Source organism: Capricornis sumatraensis, chromosome 4, assembly GCF_032405125.1.
Source record: "Capricornis sumatraensis isolate serow.1 chromosome 4, serow.2, whole genome shotgun sequence".
Taxonomy (NCBI): domain Eukaryota; kingdom Metazoa; phylum Chordata; class Mammalia; order Artiodactyla; family Bovidae; genus Capricornis; species Capricornis sumatraensis.
Genome location: NC_091072.1, coordinates 117,936,338 through 117,960,114, shown reverse-complemented (window position 1 = coordinate 117,960,114; position 23,777 = coordinate 117,936,338). Strand labels below are relative to the sequence as shown.

Sequence of the window (23,777 nt, the reverse complement as noted above, 5' to 3'; positions counted from 1 at the left end):
TGTCCGACTCTTTGTAACCCCATGGACTGTACCCCACCAGGCTTCTCTGTCCATGGTATTCTCCAGGCAAGAATACTAGAGTGGATTGCCGTTCCTTTCTCCAGGGGATCTTCCCCTCCCCAAGGATCAAACCTGGATCTCCTGCATTGCAGGCAGAGTCTTCACCATCTGAGACACCATCAGTCAACCTATTGGTTCAGATAAAAGGGCCTATTTTTTTTTATGGTTTTGAGTGAAAATAATATGTATTCATTGTTGAAAAATTAGAAAATATAGATAGGGGAAAGAAAAAAATATATATACCACTCTGTAAACCTACCTCAACACCAAGACATATGATCACTAAACATTTTGGGATACATCCTTCTAGACTTAAGAGAAAAAAAGTTATGTATATGTGTTGTAAATGCCTGAATATGAGGAAACCCTGAATATAAGTCTTTAAATTGTTTTTTCATTGAAAAGACCAGCCTACCAAAATATATAAATTTTTAGGGATGTTGATAAAATAGGCAAATGTCTTTAAAATATTGATTTTATTTATGCATGCATGCTATTCAAAGTAATATACAATATTATAATATTGTTTCATAATTATAGTTTTAACTGTAATGTATAGTAATGTTATAATTTTATTTTCTATGGGCTTTGAAGGAAAATTTATACATACTCTACTGTGTCAGGTATACATACTCTACTCTATCATATCTTAGAACCGCCTTGAGTTTTCAGATAGTTTTCTAGGGTATATATGGAGATACAGCACTGTTTTGAATCTATGTCTATTGTAGTCACTGTTGATTTTTTTCAAGCTACAAGTACCCAGTCAAATAACATCATTATTGCCACATTGTATACTGTATTGCTTTGCAAAAATTCTTTTTGAGATGAGATTCATATAACATGTAAATTAACCTTTTAAAAGTAAACAGTTTGGTTTTCTTTAGTACATTCACATGTGGTGCAGCCACCACCCCTTCTAGTTCCAAACATTTTTATCACCCCCAAAACAACCCCACACCTGTTAAGCAATCACTTTTCCCTTCCTTCCAGTCTCTGAAAACCACCAATCTGCTTTCTGCCTCTAGAAATTTGCTTATTCTTGATATTTCATATAAATATACCATATTTTCAAGGTTCATTCATGTTATAGCATATTTGAGCACTTTATTCCTTTTTATAGCCAAATAATATTCCTTTGTATGTATATACAATAATTTATTTGTTCATTGATGAACATTTATGTTATTTCTACCTTTCAGCTCTTTTGCATAGTGTTTACAAGTGCTTGCATGAGTACTTGTTTTTAATTCTTTGGGGAATATACCTAAGAGTGGAATTGCTGGGCCATGTGGTAGTTCTATGTTTAACTTTTTGAGGAACTGCCAAACAATTTTCTGTAGCAGCTGCACCATTTTATATTCCTACCAGCAGTGTACAAGGGTTTGTCAATTTATTTTTAATGAGGAACACAATATGATGGGGGAAAGTAAAAAGAAAATATGTGTGGCCTTCGAGTTTATTAGAGCTTTGTATCTCAGATTTTGCCTGATGGACTTATTAAATATTTAGCATCATTTCAGTACCAAGAATGAGATTTAGCTCAAGGAAATGTATCTAATCTATTTTAAGTGGTGAACAGACTGAGAAGTGAAGATCAGAGAAGTGAAAGAAGGGAAATTTAAATAGACTGTAAAATTCCTTGAGGGCAAAGGCCCCATTCATCTTTGTGTCCTCTGCATTTAATAAAATACTCGACATGTCACAGGCTGTATTAGGAGGTCCCCAAGACTACCCCAGCTCCAGTGGTTTGCTAGGATTTATAGAATTCAGTGTCTAGACATACTCATGGCCATGATTTATAGCAGTGAGAGGATACAAAGCAAAATCACTTTTCCCCTTAAAGGTGCATGGTGGTAATGTGCAGAAGAAATCAGGCTCTATTCAGCTTTCCTTGCAGTGGAGTCACACGGGGTTTGCTTCTCTGCTTCAGCCAGTGGTGGCAGTGTTGTCTACTGGGGAAGCTCATTATAGCCTTAGTAGGGGAAGTTTTCTTTCTGGGGCATGGCTGGGAAGAGTTGTGCACTTAGGCACCCTCTGCCTAGCATGTGCTCGGATTCTCGACTCCCAGAAGGAAAGCAGTGTTCAGCATCAACCATATGGTTTGCACAGTTTAGCCACAGTGAGCCACTCTTAACTGGTTCTGGGAATAGAACCCTCCTGAAATCTAAGTTCCCAGGCACCAGTCAAGGCCAACCTTGGAAGCTGCCCTTTCTAAGTATAGCAGCCAGAACTGCTTTGTTCATTCTTCTCCGGGACATAGATGTTTAGTTCTTTAAAAAGTGTTGCTAGGTTCTGTGAAGAAAAATAAATGTTATAGTAGGGAACCAGCAGGGACTGGAGTATCAGACCAACCTGGATTTGCATTATCATAAACAGATTGCTTCATTTTCTAAGCCTGTTTTCTTACTGTTGAGAGATATATTATAGAGTTTTGGTGCGAATACAGAGTGATAATGTATAGAAAATATGAAACATAATGTCTGTCCTGTGTGAAATCAGTGGCTATTAGCATTTTGTTTCAGCTCATCTGTACCAATCTGGGTCCAATCAGGACAAAGAGACTAAAGTAATTTAAACAAGGAATTTAACATAAAGAATTATTTACTGTAACAGCAGATCAAAGTAATAAGGGATTAGCTTGTAAGGAGTAGAGTGAACTCTAAGGAATAACAGATGTAATAGATATACTGTAATAATGTGATTAATAGATGGTAATATATCATTAATATAAAGTTAATTTAACATTAAGTTAATATTAAATTAATATTATAAAAATTATAATAGCAACAAGCCCCAGGGCTGAGATAAAGCACCCCCAGAATGAACTGGTCTTAAAAAAAAGGGATATTTGGGGTGGAAGTGGTGAATGTAACAAAGAGGTATTGGCTGTCAGTTTTCTTGTTGGGGAGGTGGGATGAATTACTTTACATTTTGTTTTATTATGGGCTTCCCTGGTAGCTCAGATGGTAAAGAATCCTCCGGCAGTGCGGGAGAGCTGGGTTCGATCCCTAGGTTGGGAAGATCCCCTGGAGAAGGAAATGGCAACACACTCCAGTACTCTTGCCTGGAGAATCACCATAGGCAGAGGAGTCTGGCGGCTGCAGTCCATGGGGTTGCAAAGAGTCAGACATGACTGAGCGACTAAGCACAGCACAGCATATAGTAGTGTGAAAGTTTAGTTTGCCAGTTACCCATTGCACTTTCTATTGGGACTGTGTTGTTAGATACTACCAGGTTAGTCCTCTTATCTTTGGGTACCTTGAGCCTTGTATGGTTTGTTAAGCAGTCTCTTCCTGACTCAGAAGTGGTTGTTGCTAGGGTTGGTTTTTGTACGTAATGACATGTGGAACTTAGCTGCCTCTTCAGTTCCTGTGGTGTTCCTTTCCGTGTCCCCATTCAAAAATAGGCTACTTCAAGTAGCTTGGGCCGCAAAACAAAGGTATTGAAATACCCTGCGAAACTTGATTTGCTCTTCTTCCCTAGCCAATATGGTCTAAATCAATTTTTCCTTTCATTGTTAAATGTATGTAAGGTAATATGAAATTAGTTTTCAACTGAGAGTAAGTCAGTCAGTGAAAACCTTAGTACCATTGACCAGGCTTGTTTGTTGGAGGACAGCTTCATTCTTACTTTCCTTTGCTCGATTTTCCTTTCCTCTTCCCAAATTGCCTGATGGCAAGAACTTACTTTGTTCCAGACTCAGTATTTTTCTTTCTCTTCCATTTTGTGAAGCGGGTTTGATTTTGTTAGATACAAAAGAAAGACCGTAAGGTGGGTTAAATTTTTTTTTTTTCCTACTTGCTTAATGTAGCTTTCTTGTACATTTTCAGTTTTGTGCTCCTGTTCCTAGACAACCTTCATCACTGATCGAAGCCAGTAAAAAAAATACTCTTGTGATAAATCTCTGGATGCTGAACACATGGCCCGTTAAGTGGGTGAAGCCAGGGGAGGCCGGCAGAGTTGTGTCTTCCTTAGACTCCTCGGAGTTTTATTGATCGTTGCTTAGGATTTATAGCTAGTATGTTATATCACTACTGTATTTCTGTACTGAAAGCAGACTTTTTTGATCTTCAGTGTTACTAAGTCCTCTTAGTGCCTCCTTTTTAAAAAATATGCTTAAGTAAGCTGATCTATTGTACTTCCTAGGCGCAGTATTCTAGGCGATTTTAATTTGGAATGTGCAAATATGTTATTGGCCCTTTGTATGTATCTAACCTTTTAGAAATGATGTTGATGATTTTCAGAATGCATTTAGAGGAGTGGTTTTAAAATCCACTCTGTCTTTTCAGTATTCCTTGGTTCTTGACAGTGTGGCGATCCTGTCCTCTGATACGAGATTAGAGGCTATTACCCACTCATCGCCCAACCCCCACTCCAGTACACACGTTTCCAAAAGATCTTATGGAGTCCTGTAGTTCTTTTTATAGATGTTAGTTGTGTTATCAGTCACATTATCTTGTTATTATTATGACTTAGAGCTCCTCAAGGGCAGGGATACCAGCACCATACTTGTCATAAAGCAGTTGTTAAATCCACTTTTACTGAATAAATGAAGGATGCCTCTGCTTAAGTGGATTCTTCAAACATAGATGCAGGGGGAGCTTCTAAGCCAGTGAAGAGTATAAAAATCAGGTAATTTTTTTCTTCACTTCTTTCAGTGTCTGTTGTACATGCACGATCCATCACAATTACTTTATTTGTTAGTTACATATATTCATTAATCAGAAGCTTCTAAACAGGTTTAATTGTTGACCTGTAGTAAAATTCTTATGGTTAGTATTTAATTTCTTACATATTCCCTTTTTTTTTTTTTTTTTGGGCAGCTTCTATGTCTTGGCAGTCATTTTCTAAGTCTTCCAGTCTTACTAGGTCAATAACTCTTGCTTATGGCAATATAACTGCTAAAGCCTTTCCTCTTTGGAGTTTAAACACATCTGATTTCTATCCCATCTGTTCCATGTAATTTCATCTCTGCTTTAAATTTGTTATTAATGTATAACTCAATCACTTTGCCACATACCTGAAACTAACACAACATTGTTAGTCAGCTGTACTCCAGTGTGAAATAAAACATTTTAAAAATAATACATTTCAGCAGTTATTTTTACTCTGATTAAAAAACTCCGATCTGCAGGTTTTTAGACAATTATATCAGTCTCTCCCAGGACCAGTACTGGTTTGTACAGGTTGTCATGAGGTAATAGAGTACTAGGTATAGAGTTAAAAGACCTGAATCTGAAGGCAGCTCGACCACTATCATTAGCTGTTTGGCCTTCAGCAAACCACTTAATCATTCTGAAATTCGGTTTTGTCATCGGTAAAACAAGGGTTATGAAACCCATTTTCTGCATTGTGAGGACTAAATAAGATTACATGAAGGTGTTTTTGCACAAAATAACTGTTTGTATAAACCATTATGAAACACTGGTAATAGTGACTGTTTTGGTTCTTAATACATGAATGTTATATTTTGCATATTCAAATGATTCCCGTAGAGAATGCCCTGTCAACCTCCCACAAATCTAGCTCTTCTCCCTAGAGGCAGCCACTGTTGGAACTCCGCTGTCTGTCCTCCTAGATCTTCTCTGTGCACTTGTTCATGACTTTATATCCATGTAGAATACCTCTTTTGTGTTGTGGTTTGGAGAAGCAGCACACTGACTTGTTCTGCTGTCACTCCCTTCTCCAGGGGATCTTCCTGACCCAGGGACTGAGTCCCGATCTCCGGCACTGCAGGCAGCTTCTTCACCATCTGAGCCATCAGGGAAGCCCATAGGAATCCCTCTTTTGTATGGTGACTTAAAGGAACAGCACGCTGACTGTTTTGGTGTCATGCTAGACTTGAGCTAGTTCACTGAGATTTTTTACCTTTTGAAAAGCTTGCAGAGTTCAACAGATGATGTTGAAAAGAGACAATGGTTGATAACAGTATTTCCCTATAATTGAGGTTCTTTTTAGTTTTTCAGTGTTGCAAACAGCACCGAATTAAAAAACCTTTGCAGTTGCATTGTTAAAGTCTGTAGGAAATGGTGTCGTAGTAAATGTATAGACTCCAGAACGAACAAGGCTCTTGGGGATTTTGGAAGGATCCCTGTTCATTTTGTTATGGTCCAACATGCTTCTTTGAGCACAAGTTCAGGTGATTCTCTAGAGTAGATAAAGAAATCAGAGATATGAAATTACAAAAAGGCATGAGTATTTAATATTTTAATAATTATTGTAAAGTTGCTTTTCAAAAGAGTAGCCCTAATATACTTGTATTCCTACTGTTAGATGTGAAGATGTGTATTGATTCTTCTTGCCAATTTGTCATATTTTTATTTTTGCCAGTATATGGGTGGAAAGTGATACCTCAGCTCTGAAAGAATGTTTACAGGCAGCATGGTTTGTGAATATAACTGGGAACAATTTAAGTCTGTTAACAGGAAAGCAAGAGGGATAAATAAATTGTGACATAGTCATAAGATAGAAAGCTAAGCAGTGGTCAAATAGTGAATATAGTGGTCAATTAGTGAAATATAGTGGCATGCATAAGTGGAGATAAATCTCAGAATATTGAGAAAAAAAGGAAATGGCTATGCAATAGGATTCATTTCTATAAAATTCAAAAACATGCAAACTTCATGCATTTTGAAGGGACAGGCATATATACAGTAAAATTAAAAAAGCAAACCTGTGTCATTAAGTGTAGGCCACCTTCAGTGAGGCAGGACGTGTCTGAGGGCTGGAGAGTTTTAAGAGTGAGAGATGGGGAAGAAAGGAGAACCGCTTTGCTAAGCAGGTGAAGGAGGAAGTCCATTTCCTCTGGCACATCTCTGTGCACCTCTTATTACTTCTGTCTTTGCTATTAAAGTTTTTGACAATGCTCGCTTGTAGGAGGATTTTTTTTTCCCCTTATAAAAAGTGTTGTGCATTGTTGAACTCAAAGAGTTTATATATAGGATAGTCTCTGGGAGTGATGAATCTTTGTTAATGATGCTTTTGGGTGTTTTTGATGACCTTCTTAATTCTCTAATTCCTTTCTCAGACAGTCTTGAAATTTATTGTGAAGGAATAATATGGCATGATTATTAAAAAGATAATTTGATAAAATGGGAAGAACAGGGGCTTTGGAGTACAACAGACCTGGGTTGAAAGTTTGACTTTCCCACCTATTATCTGTGTTTTATTATCTTCTTCTCTTTGCCACTTTCTCTTCCGTTTCTCCCCATCATCCTAAAACCATGCCTGATTGATTGCTCAGTATCATCATCTTTATCATCAGCATTGTTAAAATCTGGAGGGAATGGTGTTGAAGTAAATGTATGGACTCCAGAACAAACAAGGCTCTTGGGGGTCTTAGAAGGAGCCCTGTTTTTGTTCTGGTCCAAGCTGCAGGTGGGCTTCCCAGGTGACTCAGTGCTACAGAACTTGCTTGCCAATGCAAGAGATGTGGGTTTGATTCCTGGGTTGAAAAGACCCCTGGAGAAGGAAATGGCAACCCACTCCAGTATTCTTGCTTGGAGAATCCCCATGGACAGAGGAACCTAATCATGGGGTCACAAAGGAGTTGGACATGACTGAGCAACTAAGTAACAATAGCAAAGCAACAGGTGTCTCCTCTGTAAAACTTAGGGTGAGAATAGCCAGCCAACATTGCCTGTTATTATTTTTAAATAACAAATTTATTAACCTATAATTCACAGACCATAAATCTCACCCTTTTAAAGTGTTTTTAGTGGTGTTTAGTGTTTTGGGGTTTTCAGCAAAATCAGAGTAGTGAATCCATCATCACTACTTCCAGAACATTTTCATCACCAAAAGTAAAACACAGCACCCATTAGCAGTCACTCCCTTTACTCCCTAGACTACTAATCTTCTTTCTTTATGGATTTGCCCATTCTGGATATCTCCTATAAATGAAATTATAATTTGTGGCTTTTGTCTCTGATTTTTTTCACTTAGCATGATATTTTAAAGTTCATTTTTGTTTTACCAATACTGCATTCCTTTTTTATTGCTAAATAATGCTCAGTTATACAATTACCACACTTTGCCTCTCCATTCGTCAGTTGATGGACGTTTGTATTATTTCTGCTTTTTCGCTATTATGAAATAACCCTGCTATGTACATTTGTGTACAAGGCTTTCTATGGATGTAGGTTTTCAGTTTTCTTGGTTACACCTAGTGTGGAATTGCTGGATCACGTGGTCACTTTTTTTTTTTTTTTTTTAACATTTTGAGGGATTTCCGAACTGTTTCCAAAGTGCATGCACCATTTTGCATTCCCAACAGCAATGTGTGAGATTCCGGTTTCTCCATATCATTGATAATACTTGTTATTGTCTGACTGTTTGACTGTAGCCATCCTCGTGGGTGTGTTATCTCATTATGGTTTTGATGTGCATTTTCCTAATGACCAACAGTGTTGAGTATTTTTTCATGTGGTTATTGGTCATTTGTATATCCTCTTTGGAGAACTTCCTGTTCACAACTTTTGCCCATTTAAAAATTTGGATTATTTGTCTAAGAGTTCTTTTATGTTCTGGAATACAAGTCCCTTGTTGGACAAAGGATTTCCAAATATTTTCTCCCGTTTTGTTGTCTAACTTGATCGTATCTTTTCCTCCCCAGCTGTATTGAGACATAGTTGGCATTAACAATGTATAAGTTTAATGTGTACAACTTGTTGGTTTGATACACTTGTATATTGCAACATGATTAATACCATAGCTGTAACTAATACCTGCATCATGTCACATAATTATCTTTGTGTGTGTCTGTGTGGTGAGAACATTTACAGCCTATTCTCTTAGCAAAGTTCAAGTATATCATACAGTCTTGTTAACTGTAATCACTGTGTGTGTATTAGATCCCCAGAAGTGATGGTGTCCTTTGAAGTACTGAAGTTTTCAGTTTTGATGAAGTTCGTTTAATCTGTTTTTCCTTTGTCAATTGTGTTTTTGTAGTTATATTGAAGAAACCATTATGTAATCAAAGGTCATGAAGATTTCCTTTGGTTTATTTTTATTTTATTTTATTTTTTTTTATTTTGCTTTACAATACTGTATTGGTTTTGCCATACATTGACATGAATCCGCCATGGGTGTACATGAGTTCCCAATCTTGAACCCCCCTCCCACCTGTCTCCCCATATCATCTCTCTGGGTCATCCCAGTGCACCAGCCCCAAGCATCCTGCATTGAACCTAGACTGGCGATTCGTTTTTTACATGATAGTATACGTGTTTCAATGCCATTCTCCCAAGTCATCCCACCCTCTCCCTCTCCCACAGAGTCCAAAAGTCTGTTCTATACATCTGTGTCTCTTTTGCTGTCTCACATACAGGGTTATCATTACCATCTTTCTAAATTCCATATATATGCGTTAGTATACTGTATTGGTGTTTTTCTTTCTGGCTTACTTCACTCTGTAATCGGCTCCAGTTTCATCCACCTCATTGGAATGGATTCAAATGTATTCTTTTTAATGGCTGAGTAATACTCCATTGTGTATACATACCACAGCTTTCTTAAAAATATGGAATGCTTCACGAATTTGCGTGTCATCCTTGCACAGGGGCCATGCTAATCTTCTCTGTATTGTTCCAATTTTAGTATATGTGCTGCCGAAGCGAGCACTTGTTTTCTTTTAAGCGTTGTATGATTTTAGGTCTAGGATCTGTCTTGAGTTAATTTTGTATATGGTGTAAGACAGAGTTCCAGCTTTATTCTTCAACACGTGATATCCAGGTGTTCCAGCGCCATTTGTTGAAAAGGTTATTCTTTCTTCTGTTGTTTTTCTTGGCACACTTTTTAAAACTCAGTTGGTCATAACTGCAAGGGTTCATTTCTGGACTCTTAGTTGTACCTCATTGGTCTGTCTGTCTGTTCCTAAAAGTATTACACTGTTTTGATTACTGTAGCTTTGTAATGTGAGCCCTTTAACTTTATTCTTTCTCATGATTGTTTTGGCACCTATCATTTTTAAAGGCAATTATCTTTGATGTACTCTCTTTGGGAAGACAATTTATAAGTGTCCAAAATAGAGACTTAGGAATAAAAAAAAGAGAACTTGAATTGTCTATGAGTCAGCAACTGAATGTTTAATTTGTCCAGTTGCTCAGTCGTGTGATCCCCATGGACTGCCACATGCCAGTTTTCCCTGTTCTTCACCATCTCCTGGAGCTTGCTCAAAGTCATGTCCATCGAGTCAGTGGTGCCACCCGGCCATCTCATCCTCTCTCATCCTCTTCTTCTCCTGCCTTCAATCTTTCCTAGCGTCAGGGTCTTTTCTGATGAGTCAGCTCTTCACATCAGGTGGCCAAAGTATTGAAGTTTCAGCTTCAGCATCAGTCCTTCTAATGAATATGCAGGATTGATTTCCTTTAGGATTGACTGGTTTGATGTCCTGGAAGTCCAGTTCAGTTCAGTCACTCAGTTGTGCCCGACTCTTTGTGACCCCATGGACTGCAGCATGCCAGGCTTCCCTGTCCATCACCAACTCCCAGAGCTTAGTCAAACTCGTCCCTTGAGTTGATGATGCCATCGAGAGTCTTCTCCAGCACCATGGCTCAAAAGCATCAGTTCTTTGGCATTTAGCTTTCTTTATGGTCCAAGTCTCACATCCATGCATGACCACTGGAAAAAGCGCAGCTTTGACTAGATGGACCTTTGTTGGCAAAGTAATGTCCCTGCTTTTTAATATGCTGTCTAGGCTGGTCATAACTTTCCTTCCAAGGAGCAAGTGTCTTTTAATTTTGTGGTTGCAGTCACTATCTGCAGTGATTTTGGAGCCCAAGAAAATAATATCTGTCACTGTTTCCCTATTTGCCATGAAGTGATGGGACTGGATGCCATGATGTTTGTTTTCTGAATGTTGAGCTTTAAGCCACCTTTTTCACTCTCTTCTTTCACTTTCATCAAGAGGCTTTTTAGTTCTGCTTCACTTTCTGCCCTAAGGGTGGTGTCATCTGCATATCTGAGGTTATTGATACTTCTGGCAATCTTGATTCCAGCTTGTGCTTCATCCAGCCCTGCATTTCACATGATGTACTCTGCATATAAGTTAAATTAGCAGAATGACAGTATACAGCCTTGACATACTCCTTACCCAGTTTTGAACCAGTTTGTTGTTCTATGTCCGGTTCTAACTGTTGCTTCCTGACCTGCATACACATGTCTCTGGAGGCAGGTAAGGTGGTCTGGTATTCTCTTATAAGAATTTTCCACAGTTTGTTGTGATCCACACAGTCAGAGCCTTTAGCACAGTTAGTGAAGCAGAAGTAGATTTTTTTTTTTGATTATTGAACCTCATTTATTTATTTACACATTCTTTTGAATGTCCAGCATGTGTTAGACACTGTACTTGACTGTGGGGAAATCATGATGAATAAGACATGGGGTCTATGCAGGGAGCTTAAGTTGACACCTCGCTTTCATGTTTTTGAAAGGAGTGTGGATTTTTGATGATCAAAGATGTAGATAAAATCAAAGCAGATGTACCATTAGATGGAAAGTTCACTATCTCGTCATAAAAGAAGGTCCTATCCGTGAAAATTCTTCTTAACTTTCCTTCCGCTAGTAGGAGTGGAAATACAAATGAATTGAAGAAGAGGATGAACATCTTTGAGGCAGCTGTATCGAGCACCTTGAAAAAATGACGGAGACACTGTTTTCTCACTTACATCTTTATGTGCGTGTGTGTCTCCTCCCGTTTTAAGGTTCCCTTGGAGGCAAGGGTCGTGTTTTATGCATCTTGCCTACTCTGTCAGTCATCTAAACAGTCCTTTCAAAATATAAGGTATTGAATGTATGTAAACTGAATGACTAAATGCGTCAAGGAAGCCATTAGTGAGTGCTCATACTGTATGACCTTATACTTAATCAGGGTTTGCATAGCTTCTGTTGGTTACCATTCTGGCCCTCAAGGATCTTGATTTAATGGTTAATGTGAAGATCAGACACTCGGTATGACGTGGGTGTGTGCGTGCTAAGTCACTTCGGTTGTGTACAACTCTGTGCAATCCCATGGACTATAATCCGCCAGGCTCCTCTGTCCATGGGCTTCTCCAGGCAAGAATACTGGAGTGAGTTGCCATTCCCTCCTCGAGGGGTTCTTCCTGACTGAGGGACTGAACCCGTGTGTCTTATGTTTCCTGCATTGGCAGGCGGGTTCTTTACCACTGATGCCACCTGGGAAGACCTCTAAGTATGATACACCTTTAAAAAAAAGGTGGATGAAATTATAAATAATATGGAAAGTAAATTGTGCAAATAACCTAATAAATTTAACACATATACGTATTAGGAGTCACTTGAGTCCATAGGATGTAGGATGGTAGAGGAAATCTGGAACGGGCAAAACTGAAGGAGGGCAGACGGATAGAGGGAAGGGTCAAAACTTGTCCAGGTCAAGAGACAGTTCTTAGTAGGGGTGATGCTGTCCCCTTCCCCACGATGGTGCTTATGGAAATATGTGAAGGTTTTTCGTTGTCCAGTGTTTGGGAGTGCTACTGACTTTTAGAGTTCAGGGCCAGACATGCTGGAGTCCCATAGTGTGAAGTTAGGAATTGATCTGCCCCAAACCCCTGGAGTGCTCTGTTGGAGAGGCACTGAGAAGCAAGCATTTCTCTGGTCGAGGAGGAACACAGTGCTTCATGGATAGTGCTCCTAAGCAAATACTGTTTTTCATTTGGTTTTGGTTCTTTTGCTATCCTGCATGCTGAACTCAGAGATGTATATAGGTAGAGTTGGGTAGAGCAGTGGCACCTTAGGAACTACTGCGGGAAGGTACGTCTGGTCATTTTGGGTGCTTCTGATGATTCTTAACACTGTCTTTTGTCTTACGGTTTTCTTTTCTTTTCTTTGTCTCAGAACGAGCCTCTGACCCCAGGTTATCATGGATTCCCAACACGGGACAGCCAGGTTGGTATAAGTTGTTTATAACTCAGATGTGGTGTGTGTGTCTTTTATCTAAGAATGCTACATGATAGAGAACATTTCCTGGAATTACTTATTTTGAAGAGTGATTTGGTTAGTTTCAGCAATGAATTTACATTAGCAATATATAAAACATATTTCTTAACTTTAAAGGTATTGTAATCACATTTTTGGAATTGTGGATATTATAGGGGGAAAGTCAGTCAAGCACAGTTGTGATAGCTTTTGTTTTTTCTTTTACAAGCTACATGATAATGTTTTTAACCTGGTTTTCTTGATGTCTCATGATTTTGTGTTGGACTTGTCTGTTTATTCCCAGCCACTTAGCCCCTGCCTGCACAGATATTTGGAGTCCCTGTGGTAATCAGCAACAAGAAAATTCCATTCTTATTCCTGGGGGAATTCAGCCTTATGGTTTTAATCGAGGAAATTTCTGCTGCCTTTCTTTGTTAGATAGGGAGGATGACTGGAGAAAGCCCAGGCCCCATTTGTGGGTTAGAGCGAAACTGTCTCCCGCCAAGACATCCTCAGCAAGGTTTAGGGAAGGGTATAAAACGCCTTCCCTGTTTGTGTGCTTTTTGGATCTGGTGAGGCGGACAGAGTTAGGGTAGAACAGGTTAGGCTGCCTCAGAAATGATGTAAGACACCTTGCCTCTGGAATTTACCTCCTGCTGTTTGGAGATATTGATACTCTTCAGGAGATTTAAAAGGGTAGCTCCTAGAAATATCTCTGAATTTCTAGCCATCATTTGTATCTTTGAATGCCTATCCACTGTTCCTTATCAGTTTAGAAGTGTTGTTGATATATATCAGTTCAGTTCAGTCACTCACTTGTGTCCGACTCTGTGCAACCCCATGAACCGCAGCACGCCAGGCCTCTCTGTCATCACCAGCTCCCACAGTCCACCCAAACCCATGTCCATCAAGTTGCTGATGCCATCTAACCATCTCATCCTATGTCGTGCCCTTCTCCTCCTGCCCTCAATCTTTCCCAGCATCAGGGTCTTTTCAAATGAGTCAGCTCTTCGCATGAGGTGGCCAGAGTATTGGAGTTTCAGCTTCAGCATCAGTCCTTCCAATGAACACCCAGGACTGATCTCCTTTAGGATGGACTGGTTGGATCTCCTTGCTGTCCAAGGGACTCTCAAGAGTCTTCTCCAACACCACAGTTCAAAAGCATCAATTCTTTGGCGCTCAGCTTTCTTCACAGTCCAACTCTCACATCGATACATGACCACTGGAAAAACCATAGGCTTGACTAGACGACCTTTGTTGACAAAGTAATGTCTCTGCTTTTTAATATGCTGTCTAGGTTGGTCATAACTTTCCTTCCAAGGAGTAAGCATCTTTCAATTTCATGGTGGCAGTCACCATCTGCAGTGATTTTGGAGCCCCAAAAAATAAAGTCAGGCACTATTTCCACTGTTTCCCCATCTATTTCCCATGAAGTGATGGGACCAGATGCCATGATCTTCGTTTTCTGATTGTTGAGCTTTAAGCCAACTTTTTCAATCTCCTCTTTCACTTTCATCAAGACACTTTTTAGTTCTTCTTTCTACCATAAGGGAGGTTATTGATATTTCTCCCAGCAATCTTGATTCCAGCTTGTGCTTCTTCCATCCTAGCATTTCTCATGATGTACTCTGCATATAAGTTAAATAAGCAGGGTGACAATATACAGCCTTGACGTACTCCTTTGCCTGTTTGGAACCAGTCTGTTGTTCCATGTCCAGTTCTAACTGGTGCTTCCTGACCTGCATCCAGGTTTCTTAAGAGGCAGGTCAGGTGGTCTGGTATACCCATCTCTTTCAGAATTTTCCACAGTTTCTTGTGATCCACATAGTCAAAGGCTTTGGCATAGTCAAGAAAGCAGAAATAGATGTTTGTCTGGAACTCTCTTGTTTTTTCCATGATCCAGCGGATGTTGGCCATTTGATCTCTGGTTCCTCTGCCTCTTCTAAAACCAGCTTGAACATCTGGAAGTTCACAGTTAATGTACTGCTGAAGCCTGGCTTGGAGAATTTTGAGCATTACTTTACTAGCATGTGAGGTGAGTGCAATTGTGTGGCAGTTTGAGCATTCTTTGGCATTGCCTTTCTTTGGGATTGGAATGAAAATTGACATTTTCCAGTCCTGTGGCCACTGCTGAGTTTTCCAAATGTGCTGGCATATTGAGTGCAGCACTTTCACAGCATCATCTTTCAGGATTTGAAACAACTCAACTGGAATTCCATCACCTCCACTAGCTTTGTTCATAGTGATGTTTTCTAGGGCACACTTGACTTCACATTCCAGGATGTCTGGTTTTAGGTGAGTGATTACACCATCATGATTATCTGGGTCATGAAGATCTTTTTTGTACAGTTCTTCTGTGTATTCTTGCCACCTCTTCTTAATATCTTCTGCTTCTGTTAGGTCCATACCATTTCTGTCCTTTATTGAGCCCATCTTTGCATGAAATGTTCCCTTGGTAGCTCTGATTTTCTTGAAGAGATCTCTAGTTTTTCCCATTCTGTTGTTTTCCTCTGTTTCTTTGCATTGACTGCTGTTAAAGCCTTTCTTATCTCCTTGCTGTTCTTTGGAACTCTGCATTCAAATGGGTATATCTTTCCTTTTCTCCTTTGCTTTTCGCTTTCCTTCTTTTCAGCTATTTGTAAGGCCTCCTCCAACAGCCATTTTCCCTTTTTGCAGTTCTTTTTCTTGGTGATGGTCTTGATTCCTGGCTCCTGTACAGTGTCACGAACCTCCATCCATAGTTCATCAGGCACTCTATCAGATCTAGTCTCTTAAATCTATTTCTCACTTCCACTGTATAGTCATAAGGGATTTGATTTAGGTCATACCTGGAGGGTCTAGTGGTTTTCTCCACGTTCTTCAATTTCAGTCTGCATTTTCAGTCTTATTTGGCAATAAGGAGTTCATGATCTGAGCCACAGTCAGCTCCCAGTGTTGTTTTTGCTGACTGTGTAGAGCTTCTCCATCTTTGGCTGCAAAGAATGTAATCAATCTAATTTTGGTGTCGACCCTCTGGTTTTGTCCATGTGTAGAGTCTTCTCTTGTGTTAGGGCTGTCCAAAGAAGTCACCATTATTAGACTTGTCCAATAATGCTCATTAAGGGATGTGCATTATCAGAATGCTAGACCAAGGGGCTGACCTAGTTCCCCTTCCTAGAACTTAATTAAGTCTTATCAAAACCCCTGAAGCTGAGCTTAAAAACCAGGATGGCGCCGTAATCAACAATCACTATTTGAGTGCCTTCCAGATTTGGAAGTTTTGGCTCAGTTCTTGCATTTCTGGTGTTAAGTTGGCATCAGAGTGGTCCAGGTAGGGTATGGCGAAAAGGGGGGAAGAGAAAGTGCTGTTCCTCTCTGTGTTCCTCTCCCAGTGGGAACCCCATTGGCACTGAAGGTCGTTCCTGTGGGAGCTTTTGGTGAGCGAGATGGTCATTTACCCCAGACTTAAAGATGATGTAGAAGGTCTTCCTGTTTTCTTTCTGGTTTAGATTTGCCCTAGAGCTTCTGTAAGCTGTGAAATTCATGTCCTTTGATAGCAGTTCTATATCCTGGCCATATAACAGAAAAAGTACCATTGCCTGGAGATCTAGGCCCCAGAGATTCTGATTGAGTGAGTCTAAGATTGGGCTTAACCATTCAGGTATTTAGAAATTCCTCCAGGTGATTTTTTCAGCCAAAATAAAAAAACTACAACCCTCTGGGCTGCTTTGAAATGAGTGAAATTTTCTATTTCACCCTGTACTTTCCACCTAGGACCTTGAAAACATAAGGGATCGTGGTCAGTCTCTGAATCTACTTTTGTATACTAACTCAAATATTTGCTTATAAAATGTTGCTTATTTTGGATATAGGCTTATTCTAGATATAGGAAGGTAAAACTAATTGAAGTTAAATATGGGGAACAGACTTACGAAGTTTAAAAGAATCTGAAAAGGTACTGTATAATGTGTCTTCCTGCGGGGATTACAGATCAATAAGGAATTAAGCAGAAGGAATTAAGAGGAATTTGTTAAAGCACAAAAAGTAGTCTCTGCTTAGAACTACTTTATTTTTCCTTTCTTTTGCAGCGGGACCCACTTCTGTAGGCTGCACATTTATTACTCATACTGTCTCTGCTGTGGGCCTATGCAGACCTTTTTGCTATGGTTTGAAGCTGCTTAATTTACTTTGAGGCACATTCTGATGGTGACAGGTTTATTTTAGTTTAATTTGTTGGGTTTTATTTTTTTTTTTTTTTTCTGTCTGGATCTTTGAATTAGAGACCTTAGTGTAGTGCAAACAGGCAAATATTGAATGGCTGCTTGTTGCATTTGATGAATACAGAATCCAAATGAATCCTGTTAATTAATGCGCCTAACCTTGTGAACTCTCACTTTGTGCTCTGAGATTTGGGAGGCATTTATCAGTGTGAAACACTGGTCACCGAGCAGCCTGAGCTGGGCAGAAACTGAACTTGTGGTCTTTACACCTCCCGAGAGACCTTTGGCTCAGCACATCCGGAGACCAGAGAGTGGAGGTGAAGGTGAACTTTAATTATGTGAATCTTTATTTGCTTTTCCTTATTTTTTTTCATTTCCTTTCTAAATAAATAGGAACCATCTCCAGACAGAATTCCTGTCAGCATCTAATTGTGATTTTAAAAGAGATAAAAACGACAGTCTTTTGACTCTTGCAGAGTGGGGCTTTCTTTAGTATTTTCTCCCCTTATCCTCACCACCACCTCTTGAATGGATAAGCAAGTATTTCCTTTGGAAAGATAAGGAAACAGACACACAGAGATTAAAGTGACTTATCCACGGTAACGATACAAGTTTGTAGCTGAACTAGCGCTGAAGTTTGTCCTCTGTCACTGTCCTCTGAGTGTCCTTTTCTCTATAGTGGCCATTATTGACTTACCAAAGGAAAATGTGGTCATGTGCAGTATTTCTGCTCACTCACTTTATTTATTTATCATTTGGGGGCTTCATAGATCCCTTAACACTGAACTATAAATCTTTGAGTCCATGACCCTGGTTAAGAATTATAACAGCAAAGTTCCTTAGCACTAAGTGGGCCAGCATTTCACCCTTACGGTGACCCTTTTCACCCTGTTACACACACCCCTGGTAACACATTTGAATCAAAAACCTGAGAAGGAAAGGAGGGGAGAAAAATCCACCTGTCACCTTGTAGAGGTTTTCCTTTTTTATGCAGTTTCAGCTCAGCGTTCTTTCCCAGTTAGTTAACAGGCTTTCAAGGATTGCACTCCATTGCTTTTACAAAGCACTCTGAGCACATCACAGTGCTTGCTGATGTGGTCTCTCCGTGGAAGTGGAGGAGACAGACATGTTCCAAATTAGCAGAAGTGAAAACCTGCTCAGAAAGGCTGAATGTTTTATCTCAGGCCACGCAGAATTTTAGGTTGATGACACAGTGTCGTGGTTTAGATTCCTAGCTCTGTGATTTATGTGTATATGCACGTGCTTATGATAGAGTTCTCAAGTGTTGATTAAGGCTGGAATATTTTGTGGGTTTGTAATGTTCTCTGAATGAGAGAATATCTGTGTGCATTAGCACCAGAGTTTTTATTCAGAAGGGACCTGGGAACAGCAGACTGATTAGAAGGGGCCTTAGTTCTGCATAGGAAACTAACTATTTCTGCTAATGTTGTGTTTTTGTTTGGAATGGTTTTCAGGGGCCCCTAGGAACTACAGTGGGCGTCCTAAGCCTAGACCTTGCCTGTCACCTCTTGGTGCTACAGTGTTATATCTGCTGTAATTAGGGGGACTGTGTATAGTTTATCATTCAAGTTGGGGCAATTTTGAGAGAGAAAAGGGAAGCTAGTGTCAAAATAGTCTGAGGCAGATCTTGATGAATGGGATGTATGGTCATCCTAGCTTTGATTGAAGAAATACAGTGAGTATCCCCTTAACTGGTCCCTGGAGGAGGGCATGGCAGCCCACTCCAGTATTGTCTGCTGGAGAATCCCATGGCCAGAGCAGCCTGGCAGGCTACCGTCCATGGGGTCGCAGAGAATTGGACATGACTGGGCAACTAAGCACCCCTTAACTGGGGTGATAAGGTTTGGGATTATGGCTTGGTGCACTGCTCACACTCGACCTGTGGGCATGAAGCGTTGCCATTCACATTGGAGATGAGAGCACAGACTCTTGGTTTCAGGTGTTGAATCAGCTGAGGAACCAGAATGTTAGTAAATAATTTTGCAGTTTACAGTGTGTGCTGCCATGTGTCAGTATATTCAGTTTTGATCTTCACAGTAGCTCTGCTAGGAAGGTCAGGCTTTATTATCCCTATTTTGTAGCTAAGAAAACCAAAATAGAGAATTTTTTTTAAGAAGCCCCTAGCATTACACTTCCTAGGAAAAGACTTTTTTAAAAAAAATTATTTTAATTGGAGGATAATTTACAATATCGTGATGGCTTTTTCCATATTTCAACATGAATCAGCCACAGGTATACATGTGTTCCCCCATCCTGAAACCCCGCCCCACCTCCCTACCCACCCTGTCCCTCACTGCAGAGATTTTTAAATGAATTTCCCCTTATCACGTAGTTAGTGGCACAATTAGACTTGAGCCCTGGATCTTCAGCCTCCGTGTCTTGTAGTCTCCTCCTGTACTCTTCTGTCAGTGTTCTCTCCTCTTTAAATGGGGATGTTCTCATCCTCCTGTGGCAAGATAAGATATTACGGAATCTTTGGAGAATGTAACAGCACGAAAAGTTTTCATATGAACTGGAAGTTCCTTGCATAGCTTACTTCTGTCAAGTTTTCTTCCTGTTTTGTTTGTTAAAATAACTTACGGTCTACAATTTATCTTTTTTTATTTTATGAATTTACTTACTTTTGCTTGCTGGCTACACTATGGACTATGATTGTGATTTGCTGTTTACATTAGAGAACACTGCTTTCCTGGGAGTGTCAAGGAGAACATGCCCATGAGGAATGAAATAAAGCTTCCTGTTACAATTTTGGATTTTTAATATAAAGAAAAGTAATGTCACAGTGTTAGACTCTGATTTTTTTAAGTGCTAGTCAGCGGCTCCTTAAAGAGTTTTTTTCCTTCAGTTTTCTAAAAATCTGTCCAAGAGCTGTTATATGGACATGATAAAGTGATTCTGACAAAATGGGACTTTCAAAGAAGATGACAGATGTGACTGAGATACTTAGGGATTTAAATTTGGAGGAGCAGTCTTACTTTTAATTTAGAGGGAAGATTATAAATTTACATAGATTTGTATCCCCAAAGTATTTTCTTTCTTCTTAAGGATTCTTAATTTCCCCTTTTCTCACCAGTTACCTTTTTTTTTTTTAATCCCTGGAATGAACTCTATTTTTGTCCAGTTTTTCGCAAATGAACTTGGAGGGCTTATTTTGAGTGACAGCCGTGGGCAACAGCAAGTGCGTTTTCCGTCATGTTCATTTGCTTTGGTGGCAAAGAAACGATGGCTGCTTTTCTTTCCTTGGGGAGATTTGGAATGGAGGACATAGGAAGGGTGTTCAGGGTCTAGCTCAGCACTTTCAAGCTTAAAAAAGATGGCAGTTTTTAGTAAACGATACCTTTCACATCATGACCCAGTACACTCACACATGCGCATACACAAACATAAGAGTTTAATTAGTCTTATCAAAATTACTTATCCATACTGTGTTCTTCATTTCAGTTCAGTTCAATCACTCAGTCAGGTCCGACTCTTTGTGACCCCATGAATCACAGCACGCCAGGCCTCCCTGTCCATCACCAACTCCCGGAGTTCACTCAGACTCATGTCCATCAAGTCGGTGATGCCATTCAGCCATCTCATCCTCTATCTTCCCCTTCTCCTCTGCCCCCAATCCCTCCCAGCATCAGAGTCTTTTCCAATGAGTCAACTCTTTGCATGAGGTGGCCAAACTATTGGAGTTTCAGCTTCAGCGTCAGTCCTTCCAATGAACACCCAGGATTGCTCTCCTTTAAGATGGACTGGTTGGCTCTCCTTGCAGTCCAAGGGACTCTCAAGAGTCTTCTCAAACATCATAGTGCAAAAGCATCAATTCTTTGGCGCTCAGCTTTCTTCTCAGTCTAACTCTCACATCCATACATGACAACTGGAAAAACCATAGCCTTGACTAGACGGACCTTTGTTGGCAAAGTAATATCTCTGCTTTTGAATATGCTATCTAGGTTGGTCATAACTTTCCTTCCAAGGAGTAAGCATCTTTTAATTTCATGGCTGCAGTCACCATCTGCAGTGATTTTGGAGCCCCAAAAAATAAAGTCTGACACTGTTTCCACTGTTTCCCCATCTATTTCCCATGAAGTGATGAGACCAGATGCCATGATCTTCGTTTTCTGAATGTTGAGCTTTAAGCCAGCTTTTTCACTCTCCTCTTTTACTTTCATCAAGAGGCTTTTGAGTTCCTCTTCACTTTCTGCCATAAGAGTCATCTGCATATCTGAGGTTATTGATATTTCTCCCGGCAATCTTGCTTCCAGCTTGTGCTTCTTCCATCCTAGCATTTCTCATGATGTACTCTGCATATAAGTTAAATAAGCAGGGTGACAATATACAGCCTTGACATACTCCTTTTCCTATTTGGAACCAGTCTGTTGTTCCATGTCCAGTTCTAACTGTTGCTTCCTGACCTGCATCCAGGTTTCTCAAGAGGCAGGTCAGGTGGTCTGGTATTCCCATTACTTTCAGAATTTTCCACAGTTTCTTGTGATCCACACAGTCAAAGGCTTTGGCATAGTCAATAAAGCAGAAATAGATGTTTGTCTGGAACTCTCTTGTTTTTTCCATGATCCAGCGGATGTTGGCAGTTTGATCTCTGGTTCCTGTGCCTCTTCTAAAACCAGCTTGAACATCAGGAAGTTCACAGTTCACGTATTGCTGAAGCCTGGCTTGGAGAATTTTGAGCATTACTTTACTAGCATGTGGGATGAGTGCAATTGTGCGGTAGTTTGAGCATTCTTTGGGACTGGAATGAAAAGTGACCTTTCCCAGTCCTGTGGCCACTGCTGAGTTTTCCAAATTTGCTGGCATATTGAGTGCAACACTTTCACAGCATCATCTTTCAGGATTTGAAATAGCTCCACTGGAATTCCATCACCTCCACTAGCTTTGTTCATAGTGATGGTTTCTAAGGCACACTTGACTTCACATTCCAGGATGTCTGGCTCTAGATAAGTGATTACGCCATCGTGATTCTCTGTGATATTTTCTATTCTGTTCCATTAAGAAAACAAACAAACAAACACTGTTGATTGTGACTAGCGATTGGCCAGAATCGATTTCCTGAACTCACTAATGGATTGCAGTTTGCAGTTTTGAAAAACAAGATTCGAGTAATTGTTGTTCTTAGGAATGCCACCCTAAAGAAACCTCATACATAGCCTTTAGCTGTCACTTTACCATCTTTTGCACGCATGCACCATTGATCTGCTTTCTGTCTTTGTGTATTTGCCTATTCTGGACATTTAATGAAAGCATAATCGTACAGTATCTTGTCTTGGCTCAGATGGTAAAGCGTCTGTCTACAACGCAGGAGACCTAGGTTCGATTCCTGGGTTGGGAAAATTCCCTGGAGAGGGAAATGGCAACCCACTCCAGTACTCTTGCCTAGAAAATCCCATGGACAGAGGAGCCTGGTGCAGGCTACTGTCCATGGGGTCACAAAGAGTCGGACACAACTGAGCGACTTCACTCACTGGTCTTTAGTGACTGGCTTCTTTCACTTGGTGTCATGTTTCCAACGTTCATCCATATTGTAGCATGTATCAGTCCTTTCTATTTTTGATGGAATAATATCTCATTGTATGGATTTAGGAGTATGTTTATGTGAGCTTATTGCCTACCTCTGTAATTCATCTCCTAACCTTCTTTTACTTACTGTCAGCTTCAGGTGCATTGGGCATTCTTTCCATTTTTTAACTTGTGGACCTTGATTTCAGCTTCAGGTATGGAGTTGCTGTCAGATTTGCAGTGCTCTTGACCCAGATCTTCACTTTGTCATTCAGGTCACAGGGACAGTTTACTTCTCAGAGACGCCTTCCCAGACCACACCAGTCTAAAGTTACCCACATATACACTCTTTCTCATTATTATCTTAAATTATTTAGTGTGTATACTTTATTGTCTGTCTCTTCCACTAAAATATAAGTTCTGTGCAAGTTGTGGCATTGCTTGGAGCAGAGCTGGGCATGTAGGAGGAGATCAATAAGTATTTGTTGAATGAATAAACGAAAAATATTCTCAGTTTAATGTGAAGCTTTTGAAAGATTTTAAGCAGAGAATGACATGATCTGCTTTACATTTTTCAGAACTACATTGTGGTTGCTGTAAAGAATGAATACTTAGAGTCCCCCACCTCCCTACAAAAAAAGGCAACATTAGAACTATCTAGACAACAGCTTTTTCATTTGCTGTGTTTAGTATCAGTTCCAGCTAGCACTTTATTGTTGAATGAGAAATTTTATCCCACTGCCATTTCCCAGTTGGAGACTGGATGAAAATGACAGATTCAGAAATAAAATGTTTCATACCTCTTTCTTTTAAAAATTTTTTTTAATTTCTTAAAAATTTTTTTTGTATTTAAGTATAGCCAGTTAACTCTGTTGTGATAGTTTCAGATGAACAGCGAAGGGCCTCCACCATCTGTATACTTGTGTCCGTTCTTCCCCAAATTCCTCTGTCATCCAGGCTGCCATATAATGTTGAACAGAGTTCCTGTGCTATACAGTAGGTCCTTGTTGGTTATCCATTTTAAATATAGCAGTGTGTGCATGTCCATCCCAAGTT

At 39.8% G+C, this 23,777-nt stretch overlaps 1 protein-coding gene and 1 non-coding gene across 10 annotated transcripts in view; one reads left to right on the top strand and one right to left on the bottom strand.

Annotated features, from left to right (window-relative positions):
- Positions 1 to 23,777, top strand: part of RBFOX2 (RNA binding fox-1 homolog 2) — a 289,425-nt gene that overhangs the window by 73,692 nt on the left and 191,956 nt on the right. For all 9 annotated transcript variants that reach the window (XM_068970557.1, XM_068970559.1, XM_068970554.1 and 6 more), the window contains exon 2: positions 12,919 to 12,969. In XM_068970557.1, the coding sequence (XP_068826658.1) occupies positions 12,919 to 12,969 (51 nt within the window). The remainder of the gene's footprint in view (positions 1 to 12,918; positions 12,970 to 23,777) is intronic.
- LOC138079460 (U6 spliceosomal RNA) lies at positions 9,578 to 9,684 on the bottom strand. The gene has a single exon (XR_011144921.1). It is a non-coding gene; the product is annotated as a U6 spliceosomal RNA (small nuclear RNA).